The 19023-nt window shown below is 31.6% G+C and overlaps 2 protein-coding genes and 1 long non-coding RNA gene across 5 annotated transcripts; 1 reads left to right on the top strand and 2 right to left on the bottom strand.

Moving 5' to 3' along the window:
• Window positions 1-193: 193 nt before the first annotated feature.
• On the top strand, window positions 194-2713 carry LOC137805873 (protein LURP-one-related 6). The gene is made up of 3 exons (XM_068605768.2): window positions 194-650; window positions 892-1122; window positions 1224-2713. Exons 1-3 carry the CDS (start codon window positions 414-416, stop codon window positions 1365-1367), a joined length of 612 nt encoding a protein of 203 aa, XP_068461869.1. The 5' UTR covers window positions 194-413; the 3' UTR covers window positions 1368-2713.
• Window positions 2714-9620: 6907 nt separating this feature from the next.
• LOC137805560 (DUF1677 family protein (DUF1677)) lies at window positions 9621-10559 on the bottom strand. Its single transcript, XM_068605505.2, has one exon. It carries the CDS (start codon window positions 10317-10319, stop codon window positions 9882-9884), a length of 438 nt encoding a protein of 145 aa, XP_068461606.1. The 5' UTR covers window positions 10320-10559; the 3' UTR covers window positions 9621-9881.
• Window positions 10560-11451: 892 nt separating this feature from the next.
• Window positions 11452-14567, bottom strand: LOC137807163 (uncharacterized). 3 transcript variants are annotated; one of them, XR_011080480.2, is made up of 4 exons: window positions 14493-14567; window positions 14300-14353; window positions 13285-13410; window positions 11452-12161 (listed from the first exon to the last, which is right to left on the bottom strand). It is a non-coding gene; the product is annotated as an uncharacterized LOC137807163 (long non-coding RNA). The 3 variants fall into 3 exon arrangements; XR_016519700.1 differs by having other exon boundaries at window positions 13285-13413; window positions 14493-14556; XR_016519701.1 differs by lacking the exon at window positions 11452-12161 and adding an exon at window positions 12218-13212.
• Between the last annotated feature and the right edge of the window lie 4456 nt (window positions 14568-19023).

Below are 19023 nucleotides of genomic sequence, written 5' to 3'. Positions count from 1 at the left end.
TAAACTAAAAGCATAGAATTACTTTTACTATGTGTAAAAACGTATTTAAATTAATTTAATATTGTGAATATAGATTTACATAATTTCGTTAAGTTTACATTTATTAACTATATAATCATCATAAAGAATTCAATAATATATATAGTGGTGAAAAAAATGAGGTATATATCAGTTTGGCATAAAATAAAGCCACACACTTCCATCTACTCCACAAGCTATCTCAATCCGTGACTCGTAGAGATTCTTCCACCAAAAAGCTTAGACAAAGAAGGAAAAGAAGGGAGAGAACTTGATCGTTTTTGTTTTGTTGAAACGAACTAACTATATTCGAGGAGAGCTGATAAAAAAAACTATATTCGAGGAGAGAAAAGAAGGAGAATATTTGTAGTTGTTCAAGTGCAGAGAAGCATTCAATGACTGCGAACACAGACACGATGTCGATCATTGGCAAAATGTACTGTTCATCGTCTCAGACTGTGCATGTGGTGAGAAAGAGGCCACGCGTGGTGAATGGTGGGGGTTTTGTAGTCATGGATTCTAGTGCCCAGAGGGCTGTGTTCAGTGTCGAGGGTTGTGGTGTTCGTGGCAAAAAGGGAGAGCTGATCCTAAGAGAAGGAGATGGAGGCGCTTTGCTTCTCATGCTTCGGAAGGTATATTTACTTTACTTTCTTTTTTATGTCAAAGTTTATACTCTGAAGTCAAACAACAAAAACAAGAAATAACCAGTTTGGATTAGATTGAAGATAAAATTTCTGGTAAAAAAGTGTAAAATCACGTGGAATTTACTTTCAGTTGCTTATATGGTATGAGTTTGTATCGTTAAACATGTCTTTAAGGATGTGGTTATTCAATCTCAAGACTTGAAGAGGTTAGTTTTCATGAAATGTGCAGGGAGGCATGGTTGAGGCCTTGAGCATTTACAAGAAGTGGAAAGGTTACAGTTTAGACTACGAAGGATCAAGGAAGCTGGTTTTCAGCTTGAGAGAACCCAATTCTTGTTTGGTTAAGAACAAGGCAATCAGAATCTCCACCAGGAACAGAGGCTGTGATTTTAAGATCAGTGGCTATTTCTCGGACAAGTGTTGTAGCATTGTTGACTCCAAAGGCAACGACGTAGCACAGGTACGCCAACCAATTCATTTGTTTGTTGAGTTGATCAGAATGTGCATAACAGTATCACATGAAAGTAGCATTAATGTGCTGATTGATGATCTATTTATTAGGTGAGGGTGATGAAGGAAGTGGAGGAAGTGATGGAAAACAATGATTTTTATCATGTGGTGGTGAAACCTGGGATGGATCAAGCTTTTGTTTTTGGAGTCATAGCTATCCTTGATTACATTCATGGGGAATCTACCACCTGCTAAATTCAAAAAACTTATCAAATATGATTGAACGTGTCTACAACCAAGTTGGTATGTATTCGATATAATGTTTCTTTAAGAATTGATTCTTATTTTGTTGTATAAAAAAATTATTATTTATCTTTTTTCACTTTGGATCATTGCTTAAATCATCTGATTTAATTTAATTGTTTTTTATCGATTTTTTTTATGTTGAATCCTGTGAACTAATGGTGATTAAACATTTTCTAAGACAAGAATCATAAAAAATAGTCTAGAATTAGTTTGTCTTGCACATTAGGAAGAAATGTAGCCATTAAGGTAGTTTTCCTTGTATTAAAGGAGTTTGTCTTACATTGGATTTGTCTTGTTTGTTTAATAATGATGAATGTGATTTGTTCCCTGCAAGATGGTTAAAGTTCTTTCACTCAAATGTTTAATCTTTTGGCATATGTTGAATTTTGAAGGCTTTATACCTCATGCGTGTACGTAATTTGATGCTATAGTAGTGAATAACATCACAAATTTCATGTTGAATGAAATATTCTCTTCAAAAAGTGGCTGATTGCAGAGTTTTCTGATTTGAAATTCTCTGAATGATGTTATGATCTTTATAACTACGCTTTTTGCAAGTAAAGATGCTTTGAACATAAAGGTAATGAAACTCATTGTTTGGCTTTATCCATTATTCATATATTTATGATATACATTCATTAGTTGTTGGAAGATATTTACCAAAGTTGAGATTGGACACCACTAACTTTTTTCATATTCAACATAAATAAGTTGAACTATAGTTTATTTCGTTTATATGTAAATCAGGTCCAACGGAGACATAATCTCTTTTAATAACTCTATTAAAAAATAACTATTTTTTATTGAGAAACTTAATTTTTATATTAAAAAGTATCCAATTTTAATAATTTTTTATAGGATTTATAAAATGAGTAAGTTTTTATTTTAATTCTTAAGATTTTTTGTTTTTATTTTAATTCTTAACATTTTTTTTTCATTTTTATAAGGTTAAACCTCTTCTTTACGTCAACTATTGATGTGTCAAATAAAAAACAATACTATTTTAGATGACTCATGATTGTATATTATATCATATCAACATGATATTTTTTTTTAAACTCTACATTACTAAAATAAGTATTATTTATCTACTTTAAAATGATCTTAAAACTTCAAAATAACAATGTCATATTTTCGAAGAATAAAATAATATACTTTATGATGATAAAAGTTAAAGCATAGTTATTTGAAAACAAACAATGTAAAAAATACAGTCAAAATCAAAAGATAGTTATTTAAATAAGATTAACAAATTATTTAAGTCTATTTTATACACCATTGACAAATAAATAAATAAAAAATTATTGAAGTTTAATAATTAAACATACTCAATTTTATATTAATTTTAAACAATCCCTCGATTATTATTTAATAGTTAATAAAAAGTAGAATAATGTTTCTTTCATCCTTACTTTTTTACATTGATCTAACATCCTTCTTTAGTTAGTTCTTTTTCTGTTCTCGGTCCTTAGGGAACAGTGTATTAAAAAGGTAATAATATCCTTCGGCAATTTTATCTTAATATTTTCTTTTTTTTACTTTATAATGGAAATATCAATTAGAAAATAAATTATTTACTATTTTAAAATATAAAAATATTTTATTAAATGATTAAATGAAATATGAAATACTATTATAAGAAATTTAATAAATATATGACACACCCAAATTATTTGTCTGTTTTTTTAGGACTGAATTTTGTTGATTACTTACTGTTTTGAATTTTGAGGTTGCTTCCCAAAATCGATGAATTGGATTGCGTGCAGGGTAATGGGCTCCAAGCAACGTGGACTGGACTGTTTCTTCCTGCACCTCCAAATCTTCTTCTGCCACTTCCATACACAACATGAAAATACATTTTTGTCTTTTTTGTGTCACCCTGTAGAGTAGTTTCCGGATTATGTAATTTGGAAACTCATTTGAAAAAAGACTTCCAGATTACATAATCCGGAAGTTAAATAAGACTTCTAGATTATGTAATCCGGAGAATAATCATGCATCTGAAAAATGGTTTCCGAATTATGTAATCCGGTAGCTAATTACAAATTTGAAAAATGACTTCCAGATTATGTAATCCGGAATATTATAAAGGAGCATTTTTGGAAATTTGAAAACTTATGGAGGTGAGAGAAGAAGGTATGGAGGTGCAGGAAGAAACAGTCCGTGGAGTGTTGCTTTAATGGCCCATGTATAGGGCTTTGCTTGAAATTATAATTATTCACAAATTTACTTTTTAGATTCGAATGTTATTCAATTGTGTATTTTACTGTTCAACAAATATTATTTTATGAATTCTATCACTAATTTTTTATTTTCGATCATTGTATCAACAATTATTTCAAATTTTACACATTTTTCTAATATGTTAAATTTCTCAAATGATGACGAATAAAAAAATTTAAAAAATCGCAACAATGTAGCTTATTAGAAATTGAACAGAATGATGACGTATGAAAAAATTAAAAAGAAAATGAAATTGGCATTGTTTATTACCAATGATTTAAAGGATTTATTTTATCTTTTATAATTATATTTTAGAGAAATGATTTAAATAATTCTTACTTAGAGATCAAATAATTACATGAAGACCTCTATATTCAAATTGATTGGGAGATTTCTTATAGATTTTTCCCCTTTCTTTTTCACGGTTTATGTTAGGCAGTTAAATACCAACCAAAATCAATACTAAAAATAAATTTAATATATAAATGAGTGAAACATATTTTAGCAAAATTGGTTGGAGTGAATTAAATTTAAATTCTATTTTTTTTAAGATTGATATCATCATATAAAAAAATATATTTTAATAAAATTTGTCAAAATTATTATGTTACCCGCTATTAAACTTTAAAAGTGAAAATTCAATTCAAAGTAATTAAATTGTACAACACTATAATGAACTCTACAAGGTCCGTTTCTTTATTAATAATGTTCCTTCTTACAATATTATTTCAACAAAGAATTTAAGACACATTCTTTCTATTTCATCGTATTCTGAACCTCAAACATGAGTAAGCATCACAATGTATTGAATGTCGTATACCTTTGAAAAATGAAATCAAAGCACTTTAAGATAACAAAACTTGGTATATGATATTTTATATTAGCACTTGGTACATGATTGATCTACCACCAGGTAAGTACACATTGACTACAAATGGACTTACAAAATCAAATATAAAATAAATAGTGATATTGTTATAAAAAATCTCCAGTTACCAAGCTTACTAGTGTATGTCTCTTACTTACTACTATAGTTATAAAAAATTGCCACCTTGAATAGGTAGATGTAAGCAATGCTCTATTTTTTTTTACGTGAGAATTAAAGGAAGAGGTGTACATGACTGTGCCACACTGAATTGATATAATCCTTATATGATCTTAAACAAGCTAATAATCATTATTCTTGAAAACCAACAAGTTCAATCAATCTTTCTTTTATCACTCTAAGTATTAAGAAAACTTTTCATTCGTTCATTGTGTTGCTCGTATGCGTAGATGAAATCATTCTTACAGAAAATAGTTTAGAAGAAATAAATAACATCAAAAGATATTTAAACATGCTTTTGAGATAAAATATTTAGGACAATTGAAATTTTTTCTAGGATTTGAAATAACTTGATCAAGAGAAGGGACACATCTATCTTAAAGAAAATATATGCTATTGTAGACAATTGAATGCTTGCGGCAAAGCTATCATCATACACTCCCATTTTGAAATCAACAAAGCATCTTTTTGAACAAGACACATGTATCCACTAACCATAAACATATCGAAGACTTATTGGACGTCTTCTCTACTTGACTAACACTAAACCTCACATTTGTTTTGTTGTTCATCTCTTGAGCCAATTCACACAATCACCCTTTGTTCATCGCCACCAAGCTGCACATCATATTTTGAGGTAGATAAAAGTTGATCCATCACAAGGAATATTCTTTTCTTCCAATTATACACCTACAAGGTTTCAATGATTCTGATTGAGCTGCATATTTAAACACGTGACGTTTGATCACCAATTTAATTTATATATTTATATCGTGAACTTTTTAATATCATGGAGGGCAAGAAACAAAGCATTGTGTCACACTCCTCTTCCGATCCTCTTCCGAAGCTAAACATTATGCCCTTATTGCCACCGCAAGATACAATGGTTATCTTGTCTTTTCACATTATTTTCAAATTACTATTGCAACTGTAAATCTTTATTATGATAATCAAACCACGAGACACATTGTATCAAATTCAAACTTTCACTAAGCACATCGATATTAATTATCATGTTATTAAATGCATAACAACATGTTTCATCTACTTCCTATAAGATCCAACGAGCAACCAACAAATGCTTTTAGTGATGTTCTTATCAAAACACGTTCAACATGCATAACTGCAAGTTTGAGATGACCAATATGTCATATCAAGCTTGAAGAAGGGTAATGTAGTTTTAGAGCGAGGTTCGTTTTCAGTGTCATAGACTTAGGTCCATATTCATTTTTATGGTTTAACGTCACTTTTATCTTATTTTATTTATTTAATTTTATTACACTTATATTCTAATTTCAAATTGATATATAAAGATGAGATGTTAGGAAAATAATATAATTTCTAATAGATATAAAAAATGACATGTGGTTGGAGATCCCACATGAAGTAGAGATTAAGACATTTCATTTTACATGATATCAAAGTCATTTCGAGTCTATCCTAGCGAGCGTTTGTGTTGGGCCTATCGTGTCATCCGTTATCGGGCCGGACCACCCATAATATATAGTCTCACCACGAGTTAGCACTCTCGGTGTGAGGGATGTGTTGGAGATCCCACATCGACTAGAGATTAGAATCTTTCATAATATATAAGTGATATTTGTTGGGCTTATCAGGTCACCTGCTATCGGGCCATTATCGGATCACCTATAATATGTTATCCCACGGACGAGGTGCAAACCTCATTTCATAAACCTGTTTTATGGAGTTGAGTTAGGCTTAAAGTGCACTTCTTAATATAGGAAAAAAAAGCTAGGAGAATTCTTTTCCGTACAAATACAGCTTGGGTTTTCTATGTTACATTCAAATGTTTCGAATCAGTTGGACCTGATATTCTGTTCCAAGGCAAAATATGGTGGCCTCCACTGCCGAGATTCCATCTTTTTCTTTTTTACTTTGGGTTTAGCTTCTTCAAAAGCTTCTTTTGCCTGAATGCCAGAAAGGGTTCTTGAAACAAGAAAAAAGGTACCTTGACGAGATGATCCAGCCCTGTTCGTGCGCTGAAAATTGGCCTTTGATGTTGATTTTACAGTGAAAATGAACGTAATGAAAAGTCAAACTCTTCATCATGCTCTTTACATCCCAAGTGATAATCATCCAAGAATCAATTGACATTAAATTCAGTTTCCCAACATATATACCACTAAATTCAAACAAATCTATCATAATATACCATTATCAATATAAATTACAGGCTTTTCTCATATCAAATTTCATCTTAAAATCAATTATCAAGTAAATTGTCTAACAAAAATTCAAGTGGCATACCAAGAATTGAGGTATCTGGGTTGGGATTTTACCGTAAATGGTCAGTACTGAAGTAGCAGAATCTTACTCCTCACTTGTGTCGCAGATCATGCAACCTGATCATACAGAGGATTGAGCAGGCTTTCTAAGATTCTAATAATAACTTTTTATAATATATAAATAGATATAAATATCGAATTTTATAAAATTGAATTAAACTTACAAATATTTAATTTCTAATGCAATATTAAAATTATGTCACTAATTTACTATATAATCAATTTATCTGTTCATAAAAATATCACAAAATAAGATGAATATACCTTTATAAGAAAGTATGTTAAACTTTTCAAAACAATTTGGCAAGATTCAATTTCTTTTCTGCATCAATGAGACTCAGAAAAGAGAATGTTAAAAAGTCACTATTTCAATGTTATTTTCTATATTATTTTAGACTTCCCCTTTTTTCCCCTTCTGAATGTTAAATAAAAAACTGAAGATGATACCACTGACACTGTCCTTGTACTGTTCATGCATATGCAAGTGTGGGCTCAAGTTATAGAGGTGTGAATTGAAGTGTCTAAATAAATTGACAAAAAGAAGTGTCTCTTTGTTCGAAGCTCTTTAATGTTTACTGATCCTTGTGGTCAATGTAGGGTCACAGAAATCACGTAAAGGAAAACCAATGATGATTTGCACGTTTAGTTCCTGTTTAGTAGCTAAGGTACAAGTAGAAAAATGGGGACAGAAGTTGGATGCTCTTATAAAGCTCTTCCTTATTGGATTAACTAGGCCATTTTTTCATTGAGGGTGGACGTGCACGAGGAATAGAACGCAGATTGATTTCATGAGCACTATGAGAGGGGGTTAGGTAAACTACCTTTTAAACAAAGTGCATAATTGGATATCATTTCGGTGACCCATCAAATGATGGATTCCATTGTGTTTATTGAGAAATGGTGCTAATTTATGAGGCAATACAATAGCAGTGAGGAGAAGTTCAATGTACCAAATTTGGTTCTTACAAAATACTCTTCTTCACATGGAAAACCAGTGTCTTTATGTGGGTATATGTTTTCAATCTTGTTTTACTTTAAGGTTACTACTTCTTCAAACTCTCTGTAGTCTGTTCCCAAGTAAAGAATAATACTTTGCATTTATTGCCTTTGATTCTTGTTTTTAACCATTTTGAAACTCATCTCAATGCTTATTTGCTTCTAACATTCGTTTCTCTTCTACTTTCTAGCATTTTAAATTAAGATAATCCCCATGCTGTATACTTATATCTCAAGATCTGCCACTGAGAAATTATACTTCGACACCAAATACATGACCTTATAAGTCGTTGACTCTCTTAGTTTTTTAATCTATATGTAGTAAAATAGTAGATGGTTTTGGTTGTTTGCTCTAACAAAAACACGTAAACACCAACTTTGAAAATCTGTTAGTAGCAAAGTTAACTTATTGGAAGAGACGTAGAGTGATCGAGCTCTTATTTATTTATTTTCATCTTTTTATCTTTGAGTGAATGAGCTCCAAGTCTTCAATAAAAACACGCAAATGGCAATAAAACGACATATAATATAATTAATAATGTTTTGATCTGTTGGATGTTTATACTGACCCCACTTATTTTCTTTGTCGGTTTCGATGTATATCATGTTACAATTTGCAGAAAACTCCTGGAGTAGATGCACACCACAACCATGTTTGTTCTTTGTCACACTACTAACCTTCTTGGTGACACAAACGTGAATTGGGTGTTCTGATAAAGAGCACCGATGCCAAAGGTTCCCAGTGTATGATCACACTGTAAAAGTTACAAAACATTGTAACTTAACGCATGGATGCAGTGCAATGAAATTCAGGTATGAAAAAAGCAAGGCATCACAAGGCATTCAGTTAGAAGCACAAGAAAAGGAACATAAAATGAAAGATGTGCAACTTTTTGCAGCTTCACTTCAGTCCAGTGCATTTTTATTGTGACCCAAACTCTAATGTGAAGTTTGGTTTGCATACACATACTAAGTGTAGCTTGGAAATGCTAAACTTTTCCAACAAAAGCGATGGCCCTTTCACTTGAGGGAAATTTCCCTGCACCTTCGTCTTGTATAAATATCTCTAATGCAAAATGCCCCCATTAAACAACTTTCCTTAATTTCTTTTTTTATTATCAAAATAAAGTCATCACTGTTAAATGGCCATGCTGCAAATTGACACAAACAGCCAAGCACATCTGGAATTATTAGCTTGGAAAAGCTTCAAGATTCTCATATTCTTTTATGCATACAGCTATAGCCAATGAACGCAGAAAATTGTTTCTTTTCAGGACTGCTTGAGCCTTGAGCCAGCCATCATAATCTTAACTTTGCGCTGTCTTTTTGTTCTGTTTCAAATTCAATAGTTGCAAGACTTTTCAGCTTTATTTCCTTAAAGCAGATTTCCTTAACAACCCCAATGCTAAAATTAAACACCACAAATTAACAACATAAGGAAATACATCAAGTTTTATGCTCTTAAGGATGGTTTCTTACTTGATTTCAGTATTATATTTCAATAAAAATTCAATTTTACTTTAATAATCTGCCGCATAGTAAAGATTAGTATCAGAAAACAGTATTAAAAACACAAAAGAAAACTGTATCTAAATTTTGCCTTTTCCAGAAAACACCAAGAAGGCAAACAGATTAGAAGAACTGAATTTAAGAATGTGCTAATCAGTCTGTATATACATTAAAGATCATAGAAAAAAGGAGCTGGTACTAAAGTCATCATAGGATAAATCCCTGAACCAATCTAAACATAAAGGGCCAGTGTAGAGCCTTTGTTATAGATTTCTAAAACCTGTCACGGTCACAGAAAAACACTTGCGCACAGAGTTTCCAATTCTATGCTTCATGCTTAACCTGCAACCGCAAGAGCCAAAAACAAAACAAAAAACAGACCTTTTAACCGGAGATAGAAGAGAAGCAACTTTCCGATCGAATCAATTGTGGAGCTCGAACCCCGAGAGCTCCACTGGAGTTCGATCGGAGAGGCTTGGGAGAATCGAGGCTCCGGCGGAGGAGGCGTCCCATGGCGAAGATGGGGTGCTCTGTTTTATTGAGAACGGTGGATGATCGGAACTCTCTGCAGAAGGTGATGTGGCGGTCCAGGGCTTCTTCGGTGGTGATGACTCTATCTGATCTCACCACCTCGTGTTTCACAGCCTCCACACACAGCCCACAGAGCCACCGGCCCTGGTACCTCTGACGCACCCTGGAGATGTACGCAGGGGTGCATTCCTCTGTGAAGCCGCACGAGTCGCATTTCACACACTCCACTTCCACCTGAGACGCAATTTTCAGTGAGGATGAATTCTGAGTCTCTGACCCTGAAATTGCCATGCCTTGATGGTATTGCCGGAACAGACCTTGCAAGATCACACACACCCTCTCTCTCTCTCTCTGTTTCTCTTTTTTGTTTCTCTCTTAATAGAGATATCGTGAGGGGGGGAGGAACTGAGAGGCAGGGAGTCAACTCAGATTTGTGTTGTCCTATGCTAACAAACTAATGTTAGAAAACTGTGTCACACAATAACATTTCTTAGTATAAATAAATACGCCTGATATAATATCAGGGTCCTTCAAATGGATTAGAAATGAGTCACTCACCACCTTTTAACTTGTCATTTTGGTGTTTTCTGTTGCCACGTGTCTCTCCAACCATATCGCACCATGGACAACCACCGTGATTGGCTGCTAGTAGATCGCTGTCATTTTGTTTCATTTGGCCACATTTTTCTGATGTTTAACCGTTCAAGTTTATCTCGTTAATCCCATAAACAGAAACTTACAAAAACATAATAAGATTTGCTCCTCGGAAACTATAGTGTTATTAGGTACATTTCATTTTTTCTGAACAAGAAATGAGTTTAATGTCCACTCTAGGAAGCCTTTGACTCAATTTTGATCCAAATTCGTTTCACTTGGTCGTCATTCTTAAGTTACTTGTACGCATATGCCAAGGAAATTTCTTTTCTTTGGATCCGTGGTCGTATTTTCATTGTTATTTGCTAACTTGTAGGCATTGATTGTCAATTATTTTCACATGTGAAAAACAGATTGTTGTCTTAATTTGTTTTATGTCTCTTCCTGACTGATGCAGGTGCGCAATCAAACATTTCATACATATAATATAATATATGTGTGCGTGTTTATGTATGGATGGATTGTGTCTTCACTATTGAAGCAGTGTGACTATAAGTTGGTCCTTAAGGTAGGCGTGACGTGTCATACAAAGTTAGTGCTATTAAATGTTCAAACTGCACTTGATATGGTTATTTTCCTACTGCACCCGCCATTCTATTCTGGTATATCCACCTGCTTTTTAAAGGGTCTCGTTGTTCAATTAATAAATATAGATACGAGTCAGCCATCAAATTATTAGAAAAAAACAGCTCAAACCAAAATCAAGTAGTTTTCATGTCTTTCACTGTTGATTAGTAGATTCCAAGGTAAGAAAAACATGAACTGGTTAATGAATCATGAGTTGACTTTCCTCGAGACAGAACTTCATTATATGGCAAAGGACCCACCATCCAAATTAAATGAGAAGGCATTTCAACCTATATAAATGATTGCTAAACTAAAAAAAATGTGTGATACCATTCTCAAGCTTGGTTCTGCTAGTTTTATTTGCGGTCATGTCACATTTCAAATATTCACCTTCTAACATATTAAACCATGTTTATTCGAGATGCACAATCACTTTTATATTTTGCTCACCGAATGCAACGACTACCAATTGCATATTATATTGTCTCCATCTTCACCATGAAGCACTACAAGAATATAAGGCGTTCTCATGTCTTGAAAAGTTGACATGAAACTCTCACTGACAAGAAGACATGGCATTCTCATTATGAGCTGGGAGCTTTCATGTGTTGACAGTTTTGTCAACTTCTTTTCTTTCAAGTTGATACTAGAGGGGTGTTTTACTTACTGTAGTTCATCTTTAAATGCGACAATACGTTAAACATGCCTTAAGCAAGTGGCAGAAGTGGCCTTTGAAGTGCGGGAATCAGAAGGCTCCTAAGTGACTATATATCTCATTCATTGTATGAAAATGACATCGATCGCAATTGCTTCAAATTAGCCATGTGCAATTCTAGAGGGATGTAGACACATTGAGAAGTTGCCATCGTGATATTTAGGTGATACTACTCCTTCTCTGCAGAAAACCTGGACCTGCAAAAAAGGTTAGTCCCCATAACGTGACAAACGAGAGTACAAGTCTTCCATTGGAAGAAGTGTTTATATTTCTTATTCAATTATTCCCCAAACAGAATTGTGTCTGAAAGAAAATATGTGAGAAAAAAAAGACCTGGGACTCGCATTCACCAACAAGAGTAAGACTGTAATCGATAAGAAGGGAAGGAATCTTTTCCTATTGGGACCAGTGCTACAAATGATACATCAAAGAGTGGTGCCTTTTGACATGCATGCATTAATATTACTTTCAAGACTTTTTGTACATGGTTGGAGACAAAATATTGAAGTAGTGTCTGTTGGTGATTTGTGAGCAACCTGCACTGGTCCCTTTCAACATGGCATTTTAGGTTGAGTCCAAATCTGGAGTAAGTGATTTGCTTGCCAGTAGGCATAAAATTGAAGGCCAAGAGACCCCTGGTCCATGTGGTTGGCCCCATGACTGCAACACTCATCATATCCAAAACCAACGGGTTCTGCTGGCAATCGGTTTAACGGACAAGTAACCTGCTATGGTGCACATATTTTTAAGGTGTCACTTGAATCTTCCTATTTCAATGCAGCTACTATCTGTAAATCTCTCAAATGGTTTGAACCAGGTTTATAGGTGATGTGATAGAATCATTCAGTGGTTGATTCTTGAGACTGTTTTTAGCATCAAACTTGGTGTCTCCACTGCTTTAATTTTGATGTGCTAGATTCTAACCTATGGGTCCGTACGATTTATGGAATAATAGATGCAGTTCCAAGCATGTTAATTTGGTTTCTCATTTTAGATGTAACTTTTAACTGAAAAGCTAATATAGTATCTACACTTAGTGTAAAGGTAATTTCATACTACTTTTCAACGATTGTCCAAACAGACACTGTGGACTACGTAGTTTGGAAGTTCGCAGGCTTATTTCTTGATAATATTTTCCTGTCCTCTCTCGCTATCTGACGCCTCAAAAGCAGTGCTATTTTGTATGTCATTCTATATTGGTAAGCGACCCATCAAGCTTTTTTCGCTCTGATGCTTCTGATGAGATTTCTGGTCATTTTACATTAGGTAATATGAGTATGGACTATAAGCATGTTTACAGAGTAAAGGGTTTATACTCACCAAACAAGAAGATTCAAGCCAGTATAAGCATCATCGTGTTGAATTACTCTTCTTCAATACCAATTCCATGCTTCTGATTCTGAAAGAATAGGATTTGTGCACAGATCCATGGTATCCAAAAACCTACTGCTTCATTTACAAGGATAATTAATAAATGTGGACAAAGTGGTCAATAATAAGGAAATTGTTATGCTGGTTCATGGTTCATAAATAGAAAATTGATTCTCTTGAGATTTCATAATAAATTATGAGATTTTATGTAATTAATTTCTTTCATATCTATGACAGATTGGCTAAACAGTGTGGTCTTTTTGAGTTCTAACCAGTGTGATTGGAATTGTTTTTGAGTTTGTATTGTTTTGAACAATCTCTTGATTATTTAATTCAAGAGGTAAAAAACTAAACACACAGAATAAGGTTTGGAGATTGAATTCAATTGAGGAAAGAAATCATACTCAACCTCTTTTTCTATCTTCTTAGTCTTCTCTTTTAAATTTCTTCTGCTTAACAAATACAAACTCTTATTAACTATTTTAAGTAACTAACAACTGCTGGAGACAATATTTAGAATTTATCTTGCGTGGCAACGTATCGCAATGATTATGAGAAAGTTTGGTGATCATATGAGAAGGTAATGTTTTCTACGAATTCAGTTTTTCAACTTCACTAAAAAGAAAATTGCAGTGTGCATAGAATTGGTAACTGACAGCTTCAGCTTTTCATTAACAAGGGTGTGTTCACTTTGTATCAGGCATCTTATGATATGTAAAAAGATGCATGTACTACATGAAAAAAAAAAGAGAGCATACGGTACTGTCCATGATATTTAAATTATTTTTGTGCCTTTTCTACCTTGTCAGATCTGGAACTAGATTTCTGTAATGAAAGAGTTTGTAGATTTCCAAGAAAGACAACCTTAATCAATTGGCACATCACTAGATACTACTGCTACTACTTCTCATTGTAACAATTAAAATTAGATAGTGTAAATTAAGCAGTGATATTCATAGCATACCTGCCAACTCCGTTTCTACTCTCCAAATGTGAAATGAAACTCTGTAATAACCATCTGAAAATGCATACCATCCAAAAAAAGTAGGAGAAATTCGTTATCAGAATCCTTGAAGGATAAATAGTCACACATTATCCTAAGGTTTGTGAAGTTTCGCATGTAACATTAAGGAGATCCAACAGTAAAATTAACGCACTAGTGCAGTTGGCAGAAAAATCTCAGCAGATGCAGATCGGGCCAACAGAAAGGGAGACAAGAAGAAATAATGGCACATGACTCTTTTATAAAAGGATACTGAAATATATATATATTTTTTTCTAAATTATACTGTGTTGTGACACATAATAATTGTAAACTGTTTTTTATGGTTTAGGGTTTATAATTTGTATAATCTTTATAAACTGTTGTTTTATGCAGTTGTTAAATCAATATTTTTCTTTACAAAAATTAATGTTAGGGTGTTAATATATCCACAATGCACCAGACTACAAATTATAAAGATTATATATAAAGAGATGAAATAATTTTTAAATTAAATACATTCTCTTACAACATCACAACAATAAAATCTTTCACTTTCCAATTACCAAAGTAACATTTTTTTAATGTTATATAACTAAATTAAAATTTATGTGGAAAGATTAGATATAGTAACTATCTTTTTTTAAGAATTACAAACCTACACACTTTTAACTTTTTATTTTTGAATTAAAGTAATTGAGATATATTGTTCATAATTTTGAATATTGTTTCAGTCTATATTGTTAAATTTATTTGACTAAATTATTTATAAATAATTATATTTTAAATACTTTTCTTAAATATTTAATCTCCTTTATATTAAATTGGTGTTTTTACAAATTTAGAAGAATTTAAAACTACTACTGATGTATGAAGTATTTGTCACTTAACATTTTCGAACTGCATGTCTCATATTTATCTATATAATTGTGCTAATAATGTATCTTAATATATTTACATATAATTAATATATATATATATATATAATCGTTTATATATTCTTATCATACACCAATACAAGTATTGTCTCCGTAAATATTTAAGAAAAACAATATGAACACACCTACATATTTCAATTTAGTTTTAGAATTGAGATACAATAGTTGAAATTGAGGTTTGATGGACATATAGTAGAAATTTAAGTCAACGTTAAACTATTTTGGGGTTTGGAGTAGTTAATTTAAATAGGATTTTTTTTTACAAAATGCATAATTGGATTAGCTATATCTTGATGTTTTAATTTTGTTTTAACATGTAATAGTTGAGAAAAATGTTTTAGAGATTGTTTTGTTTGAAATTGAATGGTTATGATGTTAAGATTTTATGTTAAGATACAATGTAATTTTTTTTAGGAGTATTTCGATTAAAATGTCATAAATTGATTTGATAATGAAATGGTGATTTTGAATATAAAGATAGATTATAATGAAGTTATATTTGTTAAAATAGATAAATTTGAACAATTAGATTATTGAATGTATGATATAGATTTTGCATAATTATCTATGATGTTTTCATTTAAGTTGGATATTTTTGTTAAATAAAAATTAAAGTGATACATGTCTTACTTGTCAGGGTGAATTTCATTTAAAGTATAGTTTGATCGTTCAAGCAAAAGTCTCATTGAAACATATCTTGAAAGTCAAGCGTAAGTCTTATTGCTTTAACAAAATCTTGTTTCTCTCAAAGCAAAATTGAAAAAAAAAAGACACTTAATATAATGTAAATTTTATTGAACAATTGAAGTGTTTTGGAGAAGTGTTAGTATATATGTATTGATTAGATAAAGATTTTTAATGATGTTATATACTAACCCAACTCCACAGTCATATTTGGATCTATTGGTTGTCTTATACACATCTTCACTCTTTACTTAAAGTTTGAATGCGTGAATCTCATGTCTACTTGGAAAGTATTGATGTTTCATGCAACTTGATCCATCATACAATTATCCCTCAACAATCTCGTTTATCTTTCAAAAATCCACACCTAATCTAGATTCCCCATCTTTCTTCTTTACCAACAATATTGATATTCATCATGGTAGCATACTTGACCCAACAATCTATAATCTCCAATTTAATTTTTCAACTTTACTACTCAGATGAAGTCATTTTATAATGTGTCATTAATGTCAACCCTGCTCAAGCACCAGACAAAAGAAAATTTCACTTTTAACTTTGAAACAACCTTGATAGTTACTCTAGAAAACTGTGTATAACACTTCACTATGTCGAAGTACTACTTACAAACATGTATTATTTATCTTTATTTGAAGTCGAATTATGAAACAAGTTACCCTAATTCATGATCCGTTCCATACTTGTTGTGCAACTACTACTTCCATATTTTTTTAATTTGGAGATGTCACATTTCTATTCATCACGATTAAGAGAAAGTGATCGACATAAAGTTAATTCATCCCGAAAGATTATATATAGGTCCTCCAAAGACAGAAGTCTCAAACTCACTTAGAATTTGAGTCCACCGATAATAACAACCACCTACCGTGTATATATATAAAAAACATATTACACTAAAACAAATGTTGGTGTAAAACTATTAGCCGAAAAAACCATTTTAAAACTTACAACCAAACACCTACCATGATTAAACTTATTTCGTTAAAATAAACTTGTGTTCAATATCAACTTCACATAATATAGAAATAACCAACCCAAAACATATACAAAAAAGTATACTCTACTTATCGAATTTAGATAAAAAATCATCTTGATTTTGTCATGAGTGTGCACCCTCACCACTTTATCAAGATTCTTTTCATTCTTAATACTTTCATCTCTATTCATAACAATCACTTTGACTTAACCGCAAACAAGATTTAAAAAAACAACCTTATTAAACATCTTATTAGAAACTTTTAACTAAGTCTTGAAGCTAGACTTAAACAAAATCTACACGTAAGAGAAGCACAATAAACTCACTACTCTCAGGTCATCCTAAGATGAATTACTTTGATACCATTAAATGTAACAACCCAAAAAATACATCTAACTATTACAATACAAGTTCTACATATTTTTATACAAGCTTAAAGTTTTTCAAAACATTCTTAATACATGATTAAAGCTTTTAAAAATACAAAAACATTTATAATATAAGGTTCAAAAGTACATCCTAAAGCCCTCGAGACCCATCGACACCCGTATGATCATTTGCTCGTGTACGTAGTATAGTCATCGCAGATCAAACACAACAAGAAAAGTAAAGGTAAGCTAACAAAAAGAAATTTCATAACATATCTAATTCATGCAAAAAGAACCAATCAAACTAATAATTTATAAACATTTTTTTAAATGCTGTCATATAAAATTTCAATACCAATTTCATCATTCATATAGATCATTGGATTTCATTTCAATCTCACTAACTACACATGAATCCATCGTCTTCCGGAAGACTCGTTAAGTATGCCCCTACCAGAGACTAACACCTGATCCAAAGATTACCAGAGAATCCAAGAGAAAGGATAAGGGTAAGTTCAAACACCCATACTGAGTTTCTGCAGCGGGACTCGGTGTGTATGAACTCCCTCTCGGCTTCTCACCACGTGATATCTTAGTATATATGACTTAGATCATCAGTGAAGCTAGAGGATCTCTATTAAACATAGGTTTTTCACATTTAATGCCATCAAACAACAACTCATACATTATCCCAAATGTATGACATCAATTTCATACAATTTTCATTATTCATATATAATACATATCATTCAATCACATCATTTAAAAATTCATACTATTCAATAACATTTCCAACATAAAAAACAATATTTAACTTTCAAACTATCAAAATATAATATTTATACATGTTCACACAACATAAAACCAAACAATTTTATCAACTAACATCCCTGCAAGAGAAATAGAAACTTGGGCCCATGTTCCTTCCACATTCAGATCTTCTAGCCTATGGTACTATTGAAAGTTAAAGTTAGTTTCTCTTACATGAAATTCTACTAATGAAAATTCTACCTCAAAGAGGGGAACCACTCCAAAATTTAGGAGCCTATAGCAAGTTATCCAAATATTGTCAAATTTTAGTATATGGTAAAGAAGTTGAGAGGATCACCTTTCTCAAATGTCTCCATCAAGATCGGTGACTAAATCACAGAGAAAAACAGAGAATAAGAGATCTTTAAATATAAATGAACTTACTCTGTTTGAAAATCTGATCGGGTAGAAATGTACCTTCAATTCTAAGCTATATAGTGGTGTGATCATATTTTGAAACATATAAGGTATGAAAGAGAAATTAAAGAGAGGAATGAGTGGGAGAGAGGAAGGATAAAGCGAGGTTACGATTCTATTTCTTTTCTTCTTGTTTTTTTTTTCTTTCTATGTTGTTACATTATTTATTAAAATTTAAATTATATATGTATTAAAGATAACTTCTTCTTATTATTATTATTATATACTATAAAAAAATTATCACTGTTTAATATTAAAAACAGAATAAATAATATTATTATTCACACATTTATATTGTCAGTATAAATTTATTATTTATTTTAATAAATATAAATACACATAAGAAACATAAATTTATTTAATGCACATAATAATATATTTAATATATTATAATTAAAATATAGTGAACATAATAGTTATATATTATAAATTTATAAAATATTTGATTTATTTTTTAAAATATTTTTGAAAGATAACTTCAAAATTTTCATA

Source organism: Phaseolus vulgaris, chromosome 3, assembly GCF_051622355.1.
Source record: "Phaseolus vulgaris cultivar YP4 chromosome 3, ASM5162235v1, whole genome shotgun sequence".
Classification (NCBI taxonomy): Eukaryota; Viridiplantae; Streptophyta; class Magnoliopsida; order Fabales; family Fabaceae; genus Phaseolus; species Phaseolus vulgaris.
Note: the sequence above shows the minus strand (reverse complement) of the source record. Positions and strands in the feature narration are given on the sequence as shown.